Source organism: Vicugna pacos, chromosome 1 (genome assembly GCF_048564905.1).
Source record: "Vicugna pacos chromosome 1, VicPac4, whole genome shotgun sequence".
NCBI classification, from domain to species: domain Eukaryota; kingdom Metazoa; phylum Chordata; class Mammalia; order Artiodactyla; family Camelidae; genus Vicugna; species Vicugna pacos.
The window spans coordinates 87,939,727-87,952,950 of record NC_132987.1 but is presented as its reverse complement, the minus strand read 5'-3'; the positions used below and the strand labels follow the sequence as shown (position 1 = coordinate 87,952,950).

Sequence of the window (13,224 nt, the reverse complement as noted above, 5' to 3'; positions counted from 1 at the left end):
CTAGTTCTTTAAACTCCTCAGTTATAACCCTGAATCACGTAGATCTCTTTCACTGAGGGTTATTTTAATCATCTACTAGGTGAGCACTCTTTAGGTCTGGTTTTGATTTTGATAAAGGCGAAGGATTGGAAACCATCTCAGTTACAAAAGGCTGTGTCATCTAGTTAGGAGACTCATGCACTTTCTCAGCCCAGGCACCACTGTGTTGTATGCCTCTGTTTGGGTTTTGGAGGTTTCTGTGCCCTGGTACAACTTGTTGTAATAAGATTCCAGATGGTGGAAAGCTTGCTCCTCATTTGTAAAGTTGATGAAGGGCCAGCCACTGTGGAAGGAGAAGCCCTGACCAAGATGTTCTCCTCCTTGAGGAAGTCAGTGATCTGAAAATTCTTTTACAGTTATCCAAGTCATCCCTTAGGAAGTTATGTATCCCCAGGGCATGCATGTCCCAGTTTGAAGACTGCTAATTTATATCTTTCTTTGAGAGCATTCCTGTTGAAATAGATTACAAAATTTTTTATGAGAACTGTGAACCCAGTGTACTAGGCATTGGCACACACATATCAGTTAACTGTATATTTAGGTGAAAACATACTGTGCATTTTCAAATTGCAGTTTAAATTCTGTTACTGAATCTTGCTATACTTTTTATGTGAAAAATCAGAACAAAAGAGATTATTTTGTAACATTTTACTGTTTTTATAATTGGAGCTGAAAATGAAATTTTATGGACTCAGGTTATAGGGAATATTTGCTTTTACCTTCACCCTGTGTTCATTGACAGTACCCTTATTTTGTTTGTTACATCAATTTTGAATGTAAAACTTTTAGTATTGTGAAAGGTGGAAGAGAAATGCCAAATTTGGATACCATTTTGAGGAGAGGGCATTTTAATCCTAGATTATCCTCATTAGTAGGCTATGAATATTTTACGTGCTTATGGTAAGGAAATTCCAGATTAGGAATCCAGAGGCAAATGGGATATATTCTAGGAGTCTGAAGTGGAAAAGAATCTTTCTGTTCTTACATCAAGGGCAATGAACCACAGGCAGTGTTCCAAGTAAAGCAGCCTTTCATCTAAGGAGGGCTAATGATAATGGCTTACTAAGAAGTACAGATGTCTTCATGCTGATGCTCAGAGCCCAAATTAGGTTAGCTACAGTGCTTGAATTTGGAATGCAGAAGCCATGCAAAGAAAAAAAAAAAAGCTTTTATAAGCAAAACTTAAAATGATGGCTCCACTAAACATGCATTTATCCACCAAATTTCTTTAGATCAGTATTGGCCTTTATTCTGGGCCAAGAGGCTCACAGCTTTGAATGATTGAAAAGCTTATATTTTCAGATGATTAAAATTAGTCTACTTTTCTTCTGGTCCAGCTGCTCCCACCCGTTGGCACAGTGAGGGATTGTCCATTTGTTGTTGTTGACCTTGTTCTGTTTTTGTCAGCATAGCATTTGTAATGTCTTGGTGCTGATAGAAAAAGATCAAACAATTCTGATTCTAAATAGGAAAGCATTAACTTTCATATAAATAAATTAATTTATTAAGAATGACCCAACTTAATGGAGTGGCTTGATCAACTTTCTTGCTGAGGGCTACATCTCTCCAGGCATGAAATTCTCTTTGCTGTCAGTGATACCCTTTTCACATCTCCTTAGCCTTTGGTGGTGGAAGATTAGAAGGACTCCTTTCTTTACTGACTTGATTTTGCCCTCCTGCCTGCTCCCTCAAATCTCAAGTTTTTTGCACACCCTATGGGTACCACTTTCGTCTTCCACTTCCTCTGCTAATTCCTTTCTGTTCTTCAGCTTTTCACTCAGAAATCAGCTTTCAACAAAAGCCTTCCTAGAACTCCCTGCATTAGGTGCACCTTCTATTTGGTAATAATAAAAGCCATGACCATTTTGGAACAGGTAGTAAACAAAATAAAACATAAAGCTGAGACTCCAAAATACTATTCCTGAAAAGCCTCAGTGACTTTTTCAGGAATTTGTTAAATTCACCCCCTTTCCTACTTAGATTAAAAAAAAAATTGATTTATTTTGGACAATTTAAGCATAAAATTAATTCTGTCTCAATGTAGTAAGTCTTAGTATATGTATGAAACTTGGATTGTGATGCCTTATATTGCATATTTTTAAAAGTTTAACCAATCTAAGACTTTTTCAAATAAAATCTACATCTAGACCAAACAACAGTATAGCATAAAGCTGTATTTCAACTGAGAGTTATTTTAAAATGCTGAATTGAGAATCTTGACTAAAGCTACAATTTAATGAAAAGCTGTCCTGATTTTCAGTTTTAGCAATTTAAATATTCTTTATTATAATGCCATGTTTCCTGTCAGGTCAGCCACATTTAGTCAGCGCATATTCTGTGCAAGGCATTGGATGGCGAGTCTAGAGCTGTGAAGGACGTAGAAATAACTAAGACTTCTGTTTCCTGTGCTGTGACAAAGTAGGTATTTTAACCAGCCATCCTGCTGAAATTAACAAAAAAAAGTAGGATATAATATTAAAGGAAAACAAAATCTTTTTAAATGCATCAATGATCTCCAAATACTCAGTGGCCAAAATCTAAGAGTTTGGTAACCTTGAATGTAGATTGAGCACTAAAGCAGGCTTTTCACTTGAGAGCATCCACTTCACCTGAAAAATCTGCACGTTGATTTTCATTGCTTCTTGAAAATGTGGGAATAAAAGGCGAAGCCAGAGCCTGCCCTAGTAAAGTATCTGCTAGGAGACTAAGTTACGTAAAGCTGAGACTCCAGAATTATATTTTTACCATGTTAGGCAAACTAGGAAGAAATTGTCCTCTCTGAGGGACTGAAAGGAATACTGTCTGTCCTCACCTTTGGTGGTGGGGGAGGAGTGGATGTACCCTCTGAAATTTTGTAATCACAAATACACCAACATAGACCATTGTAGTGAAGTTTGCTGAACACTGAATTTAAAAAAACCGTCTAGGTGCGGTCAGAGAGGACTAAGAGACTGAGGACTGACCTTTGAGAGTAACAGTGGGAACTAGCATTTAGAGGAATGATGTTTTCCTTGTGCTAAGAAAAGATGACTATCATCCAGAAATACATTCACCAAAATACCCCTGAGCAGGAAGGTGAAAGGGGCATTTTTTTAGACAAAGAGAGAGCGAGAGTATAAATTTGTCACCAACAATTTAAAGGAGAAAGGAAAGCCATCCTAGATGGAAAATAGAAGCTACAAAAAGAAATGAAGAGCAAAGAAGGTGGAACTATATGGGGGAAAATCTAACAGTTATTGACTACAGAAGACAAAGATAATAATATTTTATGCAGTTAAAAAATGTAAGCCCCTATAAATCCTAAATACCATCTAATTTGGGAGGGAGTGTTATAAAAGTCTTACATCTTTTAGGGAAAATGGTGAAGATGGACTTAATTTAGATTTTTCTTTTACATATGCCTGTTAAAATCTCTAGGGTTACCACCAAAAGAAACAGAATGTGAAATATTTAAACCAGAAAAAGAGAGAAGTGGAATACAAGATAATTAAGACACAGTTCTTTCCTTTGAGGCTCTTAGTATCTGTTAGGTAAGGCGGTAACAAGGTGTGCCTTCGGAGGCTGCCTTGCCCGTGGTGTACCCACCTCACAGATGTGTTTGACTTAACTTTTCCTACCACCTTTCACCTTAACGCTTGAGCTGCTTGAGTTATTAACAGGCTGGGGAAACCCTAGCAAAGGCTCATGCCACCCTGCCGTCGTCTGCTGCTAATGCTGCTGTTGCCACAGACTGAGGAGCCTCCGGATGGGTGCCAGCAGGGAGGCAGAGGTCCCACACCTGCGTGCTTGCTGCATCGGGGCTAGGGACTCTGGCTTTCTTACTGCTTGCCCGGAGGGGCCAGATAACACAAACCCGAGGTATGTGGGAGTCATCAACGCTTGGAATGGACTCTAACCACTGAGAGATGGGAGACAGGAAGAAGCTAGTAGATTGCTCTTCTTCCCTATTCCACAAAACCCCAGTTTCTTCCAAGGCTCAGTAATGTCAGAATTTGGGCATATCCTGAGAGACTGAGCAAAGCTATAGCCAGCTTGATTATGAACCTTCTTATGCCTGTGCTCCCTCCTTGGATGATTTACTTCCTTTTTCTCTCGCTCTTGCTTTCCTGGGATTGTACCACTTCCATGATGTAAGCTTTTGTTTTAGACTGTTTTCTAGTGATTTCAGGCTAAGACAAGTGCTTTCAGACACCTACCCATAAGCTGCATTAGTGACTTCTCCAAAAACCACTTGAAATAAACATGTAAATGAAATCAGAAAGAATGTACTATCTGTGCAAATGCAGCTTTAAGGTGATTTTCTACTCTTTCTCCCTAACGAAATTGATGCCATCTCCTGAGCTCCTTGCATATGGAAATCTGGAGCCCTGGTAGTAGCAAAGGTAAGCAGTGCACATGGACAGCCTCCGATGACATGAAATATGGTCAGTGCTACAGGAGGGGTACAAAGTATGTTTGAGAGATGGTCTAGTCAGTCAGGTTTGGTGGGGCACAGAGTATTGTGGTGAAATAGTTGGGAGGGGGTGGCTAAAATTGAAAGATTCTCTTGAGGTCTTGCCATTACAGACCTTGAATTAAATAAAGCTAGATATTTGAACTTTATTTAATGGGTGATGGGAAGTCATTAAAAGTTTTTAACAGTAGAGTGACAATGAGAAAAAGCAATATATGTATAGATATATAGATGTGTGCATGTATACACACACATTTTTGAGCAAAGAGTTTACAAAAATTTTTCCCACTCTGCGTTAGAATTTCACCTTCAGTTAGTTCCCTAGCTTTGTTTCCCTGGTAACCTGACAGAAATTGTCACTTTGTTTCTAGGGAACATTGCTTATGATAAAAATGACCCTGATTGGTAAAATGTATGTGCACCGGGGAAAAGAATAAATAAACTCTAGAGAGCTGATGGGGATGCCATGCTTTGGGCCTGAGTGCAGTGACTCTTGTAATTGGGCATGTCCCCCGTGGGGACCCTGCCAGCTGTGCCTGTGGAGTTGTTAAATGAAATATTGGCTCCTGTGGGGCATGTGGGTTTTATACCAGGACAACTCCTGCACCTGCCTGATGTGAGTCTCTTCTCGCACCTGAATTACCACCTGTGGGGACCACAGCAAAGACTTCCATTAAAGCCTTCTTGGCAAGATGTGATTTCTGTCTTCTGTCAGATGATGCCAGATATGGCCTGTGTGAATGTTTAGTTGAATTAGACCTGTAAATCTAATGGTTGAAAATATGACCTTAAATAAGATCAAAAAATGTAGAAATTATGAAAGTGATATGATTGAATGTAATAAAATTGTAGGGGGAGGGTATAGCTCAAGTGATGGAGTGCATGCCTAACATCCATGAGGTCCTGGGTTCAATCCCTGGTACCTCCATGAAAAAAATAAATAAGTAAACCTAATTACTGCTCCTTACAAAAAAAAAAAAAAAACATGAAACTTACGTATTTAAAAAGATACTACAAATAAATTCAGAAGGCAGTTTAGGAAACATTATTTGCAAATCAGATCGCAGATAAAGAGTTAATATTAAAAATATGAAAATACGTCTTACCTGTTAATAAAAAAAATATGAATAATGCAATTGGGGAAAAAAAGGTCAAAGAAGAATAGGCAGTTGACAGAAAAGCAAAACCAATGGTGACTAGACGAAAAGCAGCTCAATTGTGTTAGAGAGCAAGGATTATATTACAGCATAACAAACCATGTCAGACTAATAGTAACACTGACTTCTTGTGGGATTTTGGTGGAGGGACAGGGAAGTGTTTACTAAAACTAAAAATTCCCCTACCCCAAAGTCTCTTTTCTTCTGGTACCATCCGTAATAATAAAAGCACATTACGGAAGGAGCCCTTTATGAAAATGCTTATTGACTATTATCCTTACTGACAACAAGAATGAATGCCCAACAATTGGTGATGGTTGAGTAAAGGAGGACATTTATCCTATGTACTGTTTAACAGCCTTTAAAAATATCTCTACCAATTAACTTGGTGCTCTTGCCTTTGAAGTATTAGCATATGTGGAGAGTAAGGGACAGAAAAGTGTGTAAATATAATCTTGGGTATGTGGATAATTATATAGCATATGTATATCAGGTTGATAGTATAGGTTCCTTTTGATGGTGTATTTGGGGAGTTGGGAAGGGGGTAGATGAAGAAAAAGTGGAAAAAATGACACTACAAAAACCTATAACTCCATTCATATGCATTTTATATGCAGGTATAGGCATACAAACATAGAGTATTTTTATTTATTAAAATGTTAAATTGTGCTTATCTGAAGGCAGTGTGTTTTAGGTAATTTTTGATGTTCTTTGTTTATACTTTTAGGCATTTAAAATATGCTTGTATTTAAATATGTATTATATGAAATTTATGTTATTATGTGATAAATATATTAAAATATTTATAAATATATGTTTAAGTAAAGAAAGGCAAAACAACTGTTTTATTAGGGAGAGAACCACTTGCTAAATGCCTGCTATACTGAGAAACAGCATAGATAGTGCTTGAAAGTAGTTAGGGCTCTTGAACTAAGGCGCCTGGGTTTCTTGTTCTGTGAACCTGGGCAGGTTTCTTAACCTGTCTTGGCTTCAGTTTCCTTATCAGTAAAATAGAATAATATTAAAATTATCTACTCACAGATTTGTGAAGGTTAAATGTGTTACTATGTGTAAAGTCTTAGAACAATGCCTAGCCTTCAGTAGGGACTCAAGAATTGTTAGTAATTATTATTAACATTTGTTACTACTTTTACAGTATTATGCTGCATATGTTACTAAAGTGTCACAGTTAATCATTTTTTCTTCCAGTTTCATTGAGATATAATTGACATACAGTACTATATAAGTTTAAGGTGTAACGGTTTGTAACAGTTAATCTTAACAACTACTTTGTAAGGTACTAGCATAGGGGAAGTAAAATTTCTCCTCTGTCCTGTCCTCTTAGGGCTTCTGGCTGTGACTGACATAAGACAGGGTAACAGGAATAAAGCATACAAATGTTATTCTTTAAAATTTTATGTGTTCATGGGAGTTGCCACAGGAAAATGAAGACCCGAAGAAGTGGCTAGGCGTAAGTGCTTACATACAAGGTTGAATAAATAGTGCCCGTTGTGGACAAGTAACTGAAATATGTGGGGAGAAGAAAGGAAGAGTTATTTTGAACAAAGTCTGTACGCATTTCTCTTGGTCTTGATTCCCTGTCTCTGGTGATAAGGATATTTCTTACCTCCTGGTACAGGGAGGGTATCTTTCACATGGGGGTTCATCTCCTGCTTTCAAGAAGTAAAAAAGGTCAAATGCCATTCCAGTATCTGCTGTTATTCAGACATCTTTAACTCAAAATAATCAATACGCCAAAGCAGCATTTTTGGAGTGATATGCCCCTCACTAGGTACAGTCCTCATTTTACAGGTAAGGAAACTAAGACTCTGAAGAGAGCTAGGTGGCTTCCTCAAAGTCTCACAGCTCATAATCTGAGCCCAGATCTTTCTCGTCATAAAGTCAACAGCACTTTACATGCTTTTTCCCCACATGCCATGCACCTTCCTTTATTTAGAATGAAAGTGTTCTGTTCTGGAAGGAACTTATGTATCATTTACTGTTAAGAGTTTATGATTTACTCTTTACGAACTTCAAGAGAGAACTCTGGGGTATTGGTTGTATAGCATATCTTTAGGAATCCATATTTCTCTGAAGGTTTTTACCGTGAAAATTAAATTTGAATGAGTGAATGGTGAGAGCTTAGGAGAGGCTATGCAGGCATGACTATCTTAAATGTTTTATGAAGTGTGTGTGTATGTGTGTGTGTGTGTGTGCGTGTGCGTGCGTGTGTGTTTTTAAACATGTGGGAGTCATAATGTTTACGTCTGAGCCCTATTTCTGTGTAATTATGATGAACCGATTTCTTGCTGAAATGTATTTGATCAAAACTGGAAGTTTAACAGTTCCATTGTATTCATTTCAAAACTTTTTAATCCTTTATATTTAGGTTATCTTCACTGTAACGAATACGATAGTCTGAGATTGAGGTGGCTGAGGGAGACGTTAGAATCCTTCATCCCACAGCCGTTGGTAAATGTAATTAAAGTGTCTGAATTGGATGGCAGAGAAATGGGAGATGCCTGGCCTGAAACGTTTGACAAGGTACTTTTATTACATTGTGACAGACTGATGGACTCCCAGTGATACCACTGTTCTGTTGCTTTGTTGCTGTTGTTTTCCGTCTGCTTCCAGACACAGCCTGATACAATTTCTCAGTGCCCTGGGAAATGTTGATAAAGTGAGCATGGAAGCGGTTTTCTTTTGATGGTCAGCATTTCAAAGGAAGCAGTGATGCTGGGACTGGGGATTATGGAATGTTTTTATTTCCAGGTGCCTCAGAGATACTCAGGGAAAGATCAGATATTGTTTGGGTCAGTACACAAATACGTGCACTGTATTGCTTTAATTCGGTAATGTTTCATATCAGGGTATGACAGTTGAAGAAAAAGAGAGCATTTCAGTAAACTGAAATTGAATTATTAGTTCTTAAAAATAAATGCTGAGAATTCAGAAATATAGTAACGTCTGTTTAAAATGAGTAACTATTGTAAAAGTTCTTGCTGTAGTCATCAAAAATATGACATATTAGTGGACATTAGTAGACTTTTACTCCTCTCAAATCCCCTCCCCACTTAAAAAAAAACCTCAAACACTGAAAGTGCACAGGAAATTTTTCTGTAAAGTATTAATGAAGAAATGTCATAAAGAATGTGGCATTCTGTATTTTCAGTTTTAAAATAACCGTATTTATTTATTTGCTATTTTTGGTCACAATTTGCATATCTTCCCTATATACTTTGTGTCTGAGGATATATTTTCAGTGCATAGTTACATTATATGTCCTTTTTCTCTCTAGGTGTTAGTTGATGCTCCATGTTCAAATGATCGAAGTTGGTTGTTCTCTTCTGATCCTCAGAAGGCAGCCTGTAGGATAAACCAAAGGAGGAATTTGCCTGTTCTACAGATAGAACTCTTAAGGTGAGGGCTATTAATACAAATGTTTATTTTGGTTTCTAGTGTAATTTAAGTAGACATGACAAAACATGACACAGAGAAGCCCCTGAATGGAGAGTTTCCTGTGTAGGTGTCAATAATTAATCCTTCAAAGTCTGCTCCCAGAAAATTCTCCACCTTTTTCCTTTTACCTCTCATGTTGTAATGTCACCTCTGCCCCCAGCCTTGCCCGCTGCATGAAATCTCGTGTTGCTGTGCATTGTCATTTAAAGGACACAGTGATTTTACTGTGGTTTAAAGTTGTTTGCTTCTCAGGACCATCCCAAGCTTAGGGTTTATCACCCTCTTCTTTCACCAGAATATGAGCAGCCCCCCTGTAAAAGTAGTTTTGGACCAGGGTGCATTTATTTTTTAATGATGGACACATTGTTCTGGAATGAGGAAGACGCTATAGTTCCTTGTTAGCATGTATCCTCCCTCTAAGAAATTTCTAGAAGGACATGACCACCAAGAAGTAGTTGGTTTCTTCAGAACAGAGCCGTTTCGGACATCCTGTCCTGGTCTCAGAAGAGATCCCTTAATCCCTGCCTATTTAATGCTGAACAAAAATTCTTTGGACAATTTAAAATATAGTTAAATGATGCCTTATCACTCATAACTTCGTCCATGTGGAATGAGGATGAGTGACAGTTTTGATGCACTGATGACAATGTGCTTTACTTCCAACTTCTGACTGATGCACAACAATGAACACATGCAATTGCCCACACACTACAACCAATACTACTACGTAGGCTTGTTCTTGTGCCAGATCAGTGACCAGCACACACTGCTGATTCCAGGTAGCACCGCCTAGAATGCTCTCAAACACGAGATGTCGCATAGCTCCAACTCTAGGTATTTTTCCTCACCTGAACTTTCTTGATCTGGCTGTTCAGTTAACCACTCCTGCTCCTCTGGGCCTTGCTGTTGTTATACCTCACACCTTATAACAGACACTGAATCTTGTGATGGCTTATTAGCATTGTGATCTCTGTTTTTTTTTTTTTTTAAGCTGTAAGCAACCAGGCTTCCTGAGAATATAATTTTTCTTTTCTTCCATGAAAATCCTTCCTTCACTTCTTTCTGTTCTATACCAAGCTTTCTGTTTTATATTCTGTCTACTGCTTTTCCTCCCATTTAGTCTCAATTCATTGTAATCTATCTCCTGTTCCCTTTATTCTTCCAAACATAAACTTATTAAAGTTACTAAAAACCCATTAAATCAGCTAATGGTTATTTTTCAATTTTAATTTTGCTTAATCTCTCAATAGCATTTTTTAAATGTGCTTTATTATACAACTATTAAATGGCAACATTTTTCATTGTAAAAAGTTCAGAAGCTACAAATGAAGCAGAAGGTCCCCATGACCACAGACCCAGCTAAATATCAACTTTCTTCGCAGCATTAACTGTTGGGCTTAAGTCTGTGGTATATTCTTCCAGACTCTTTTCATAGCTTTTCTTACAATCATATATCCATAGGGAAATACATTAAAAAAAATAGCTGCTGTCATTTGTATATACATTGTTCTAAAACTGGCTCCTTTTTGTGCTTAATATTTTTTAAAAACTTTTCCTGGTAAACCTATTTTGTTCTCTTCAATTTCCATGAAATATTCAATAGAATTAGTCTTAATATCCTATTTAGCCTTCTGTTTTTGGATTTTTACATTCTTTTTTACTTTTACAAACTGGTCTTCAATTTGTCTCATTGGACACACATGCTCACTTTTTTTTGATTAAATATCAAAAGTGGAATTAAGGATCAAACATTTTAGTAGATACAGTTTATTGCATTGTACTCTAAAATGACCAGTCTACATTTTCTGTTGCACTTGACTTTGTTGATAGCTTGTTCCTTAAAATAGTCCCTTCCCTGATTTTTGTCATCATATGCTTTCCTGGTTTTCTTCCTACTTATTTTCTTAATTTGCTCTTAATCAGGTCATCCCATAAATTTTGGGTTTCCTTAGGCTGCTGATGTTGGCCCTCTTCTCTGTCTGATGGTTTCAGCTGATAGATGATGCTGCTTCCCAATTATGTGTCTAGGCTCAGCTCTTTCTTCTTAGCCTCAGACCTGTATATCCAATGCTCTATCAGAGATCTCCACTTAGAAGCTCCTCAGACATATAAGACAGAATTTGTTGAGAGGGAACGTGTAATTTCTAATGCTCTCCTGTCCCTGACCCCTGCCAAAATCAACAACAAAAAATCAGATAGAAACCCCATCAACCTGCGTCTTTTCCTCTCTTCTCCATCTCAGCAACTGCCATGGCATCATGCACTTGCCTATGTCAGAAATCCACCTCTGAATCCTTTTACATCCAGTCAATGACTAAGATGTTTCAATTGCACCTGTTACATATTTCTCAAGTCCATTCAATTCTCTCATCCTAATAACGTAACCTAAGCACCAGTATCTGTCACCTAAAGCATTGCAGCTGGCCCCTGACTGCCCCGCTTGTCTTCAGGTGTGAGCTCTGTACTTCAGTCTCCGCAGTAAAGTGAGTCTGACCTGAAATGTAAATCTGATCATGTTATTCTCCTTTTTGAAATCTGCAGTGGTTCCCCATTACCATTAAGACTTCAAATTCCTTAGTATGATATTCAAGTGCCCTTTGAATGTGGTTCCTTCTTACTTCACTAGCTTCACTGTCTCAGGACTCTTGCCCTGTGTTCCAACTGAGCAGTTTCTCAGACTCGCCTTATGTTTCTGAGGCCCGTGCATTTCCTGTTCCTTTTGCTTGGGTTCTTCATCTAACTCATTCTCCCCTTCCTCTTGGGTAACTACTGGTTCTTCAAGAGTCGGCTCTGAGATGTCCTTGGTGAAGCCTTACCTGACTCACTAGGACTGGGATTGATATTCCCCTCATTCCCCACCCTCATTTACAGACACATTGATTGTCAGTTCCTCTGCTTGATATTCGCCTAGTACTTGTCTCTTCAAGACTGTAAGCCCCATGACAGCAGGGATTGTCTTATTGTTTTTATTTCCAGTATGAAGTTTGGTGTCTGGCATGTAAAAGGGGGTCAGTAAATAAATGTTCAAAAACACTAAATTACAGGGGATGAGTATTTAGAATTTATATTAAATTTATAGTTAAGTTAATCAGACAAAATAATGACATAATCATTATTGAGCTGCATGGTAATTAGGCATAAATGTAAAGCAATTCACACAGTTTATTTTGATTAGTATTGCTTTTACATAACCAAAGCATGGTTTTAGTTTTTGTTTATTTTTCCCCCGCTTAATACATTTCCCTTAGCATCCAGTGTTTCGGTCATCATCACTTCGTTTACATAGATCATCGCATTGTTTACATAGATCATCGCATCGTTTACATAGATCATACATCTATGTAAACCTCCCATCTGTACCGTCTTGTGCCCCAACAACTGAGGCTCTTCTAAAGTGTCCACCTCTCTCCCTCATCATCTTTCTCCCCAGAGAAATGGCTTTAGCACCACATCACTTTAGTAGCATATTAACAGGGTGCAAAGTAGACATCTCAGTCATGAGTATAGGCTTTCATGTGATTACATGTGACTGGGAAAGACTATCACATCAGCCCCCTCTCAGTCTTTTCCTTGAGCAGCTGCTCTGCATTCTCTGCCTCTGATGCCTGGTCTGTATGAGAGGTTTTGGAGCCACTTGAAGCAGCTGAAACTCTGAGCCCCTTGGCTGTGTGATTATGATGATAAAGGGGAAAGAGCCTGATACACAAGCTATAGTCACAGAAAATGGTTCCAATTCCCTGACATCTACAAATCTGGGGGTTAAGAAGATAAAGGAAAAAATGATAATGCCAGCCGCAGTCTCTCTTTTATCTCATGCCCCTGACTCCAAAAAAATAAGAAAAAAAGACTATAGTAATTTTCTCATCAGGAATGGCTCTTTTACTATATCACATACAAAGAAATTTCTCTTACTTTCTTCCAAATCTTCCTCACCTAGTTATTGCCTTACCATCCTTTAACAAAAGACAGTCCTTTTATTCCACAGTAAGGAATAAAAGATTTTAAACGCAAATACATGCAGGAGAATAAATGCATTGATGTGTATGAGTTTGAGTCAGAGGTGTAAAGTATTGATAGCGGAACCTTATTTGCATTTGCAAAGAAAAATTAGAAAGC

At 37.9% G+C, this 13,224-nt stretch overlaps 1 protein-coding gene across 1 annotated transcript in view; it reads left to right on the top strand.

Moving 5' to 3' along the window:
* NSUN3 (NOP2/Sun RNA methyltransferase 3) overlaps positions 1–13,224 on the top strand; it is a 49,920-nt gene that overhangs the window by 11,722 nt on the left and 24,974 nt on the right. Inside the window, exons 4-5 of the mRNA XM_006215607.4 lie at positions 8,039–8,193; positions 8,948–9,069. Of these exons, the coding sequence (XP_006215669.1) occupies positions 8,039–8,193; positions 8,948–9,069 (277 nt within the window). The remainder of the gene's footprint in view (positions 1–8,038; positions 8,194–8,947; positions 9,070–13,224) is intronic.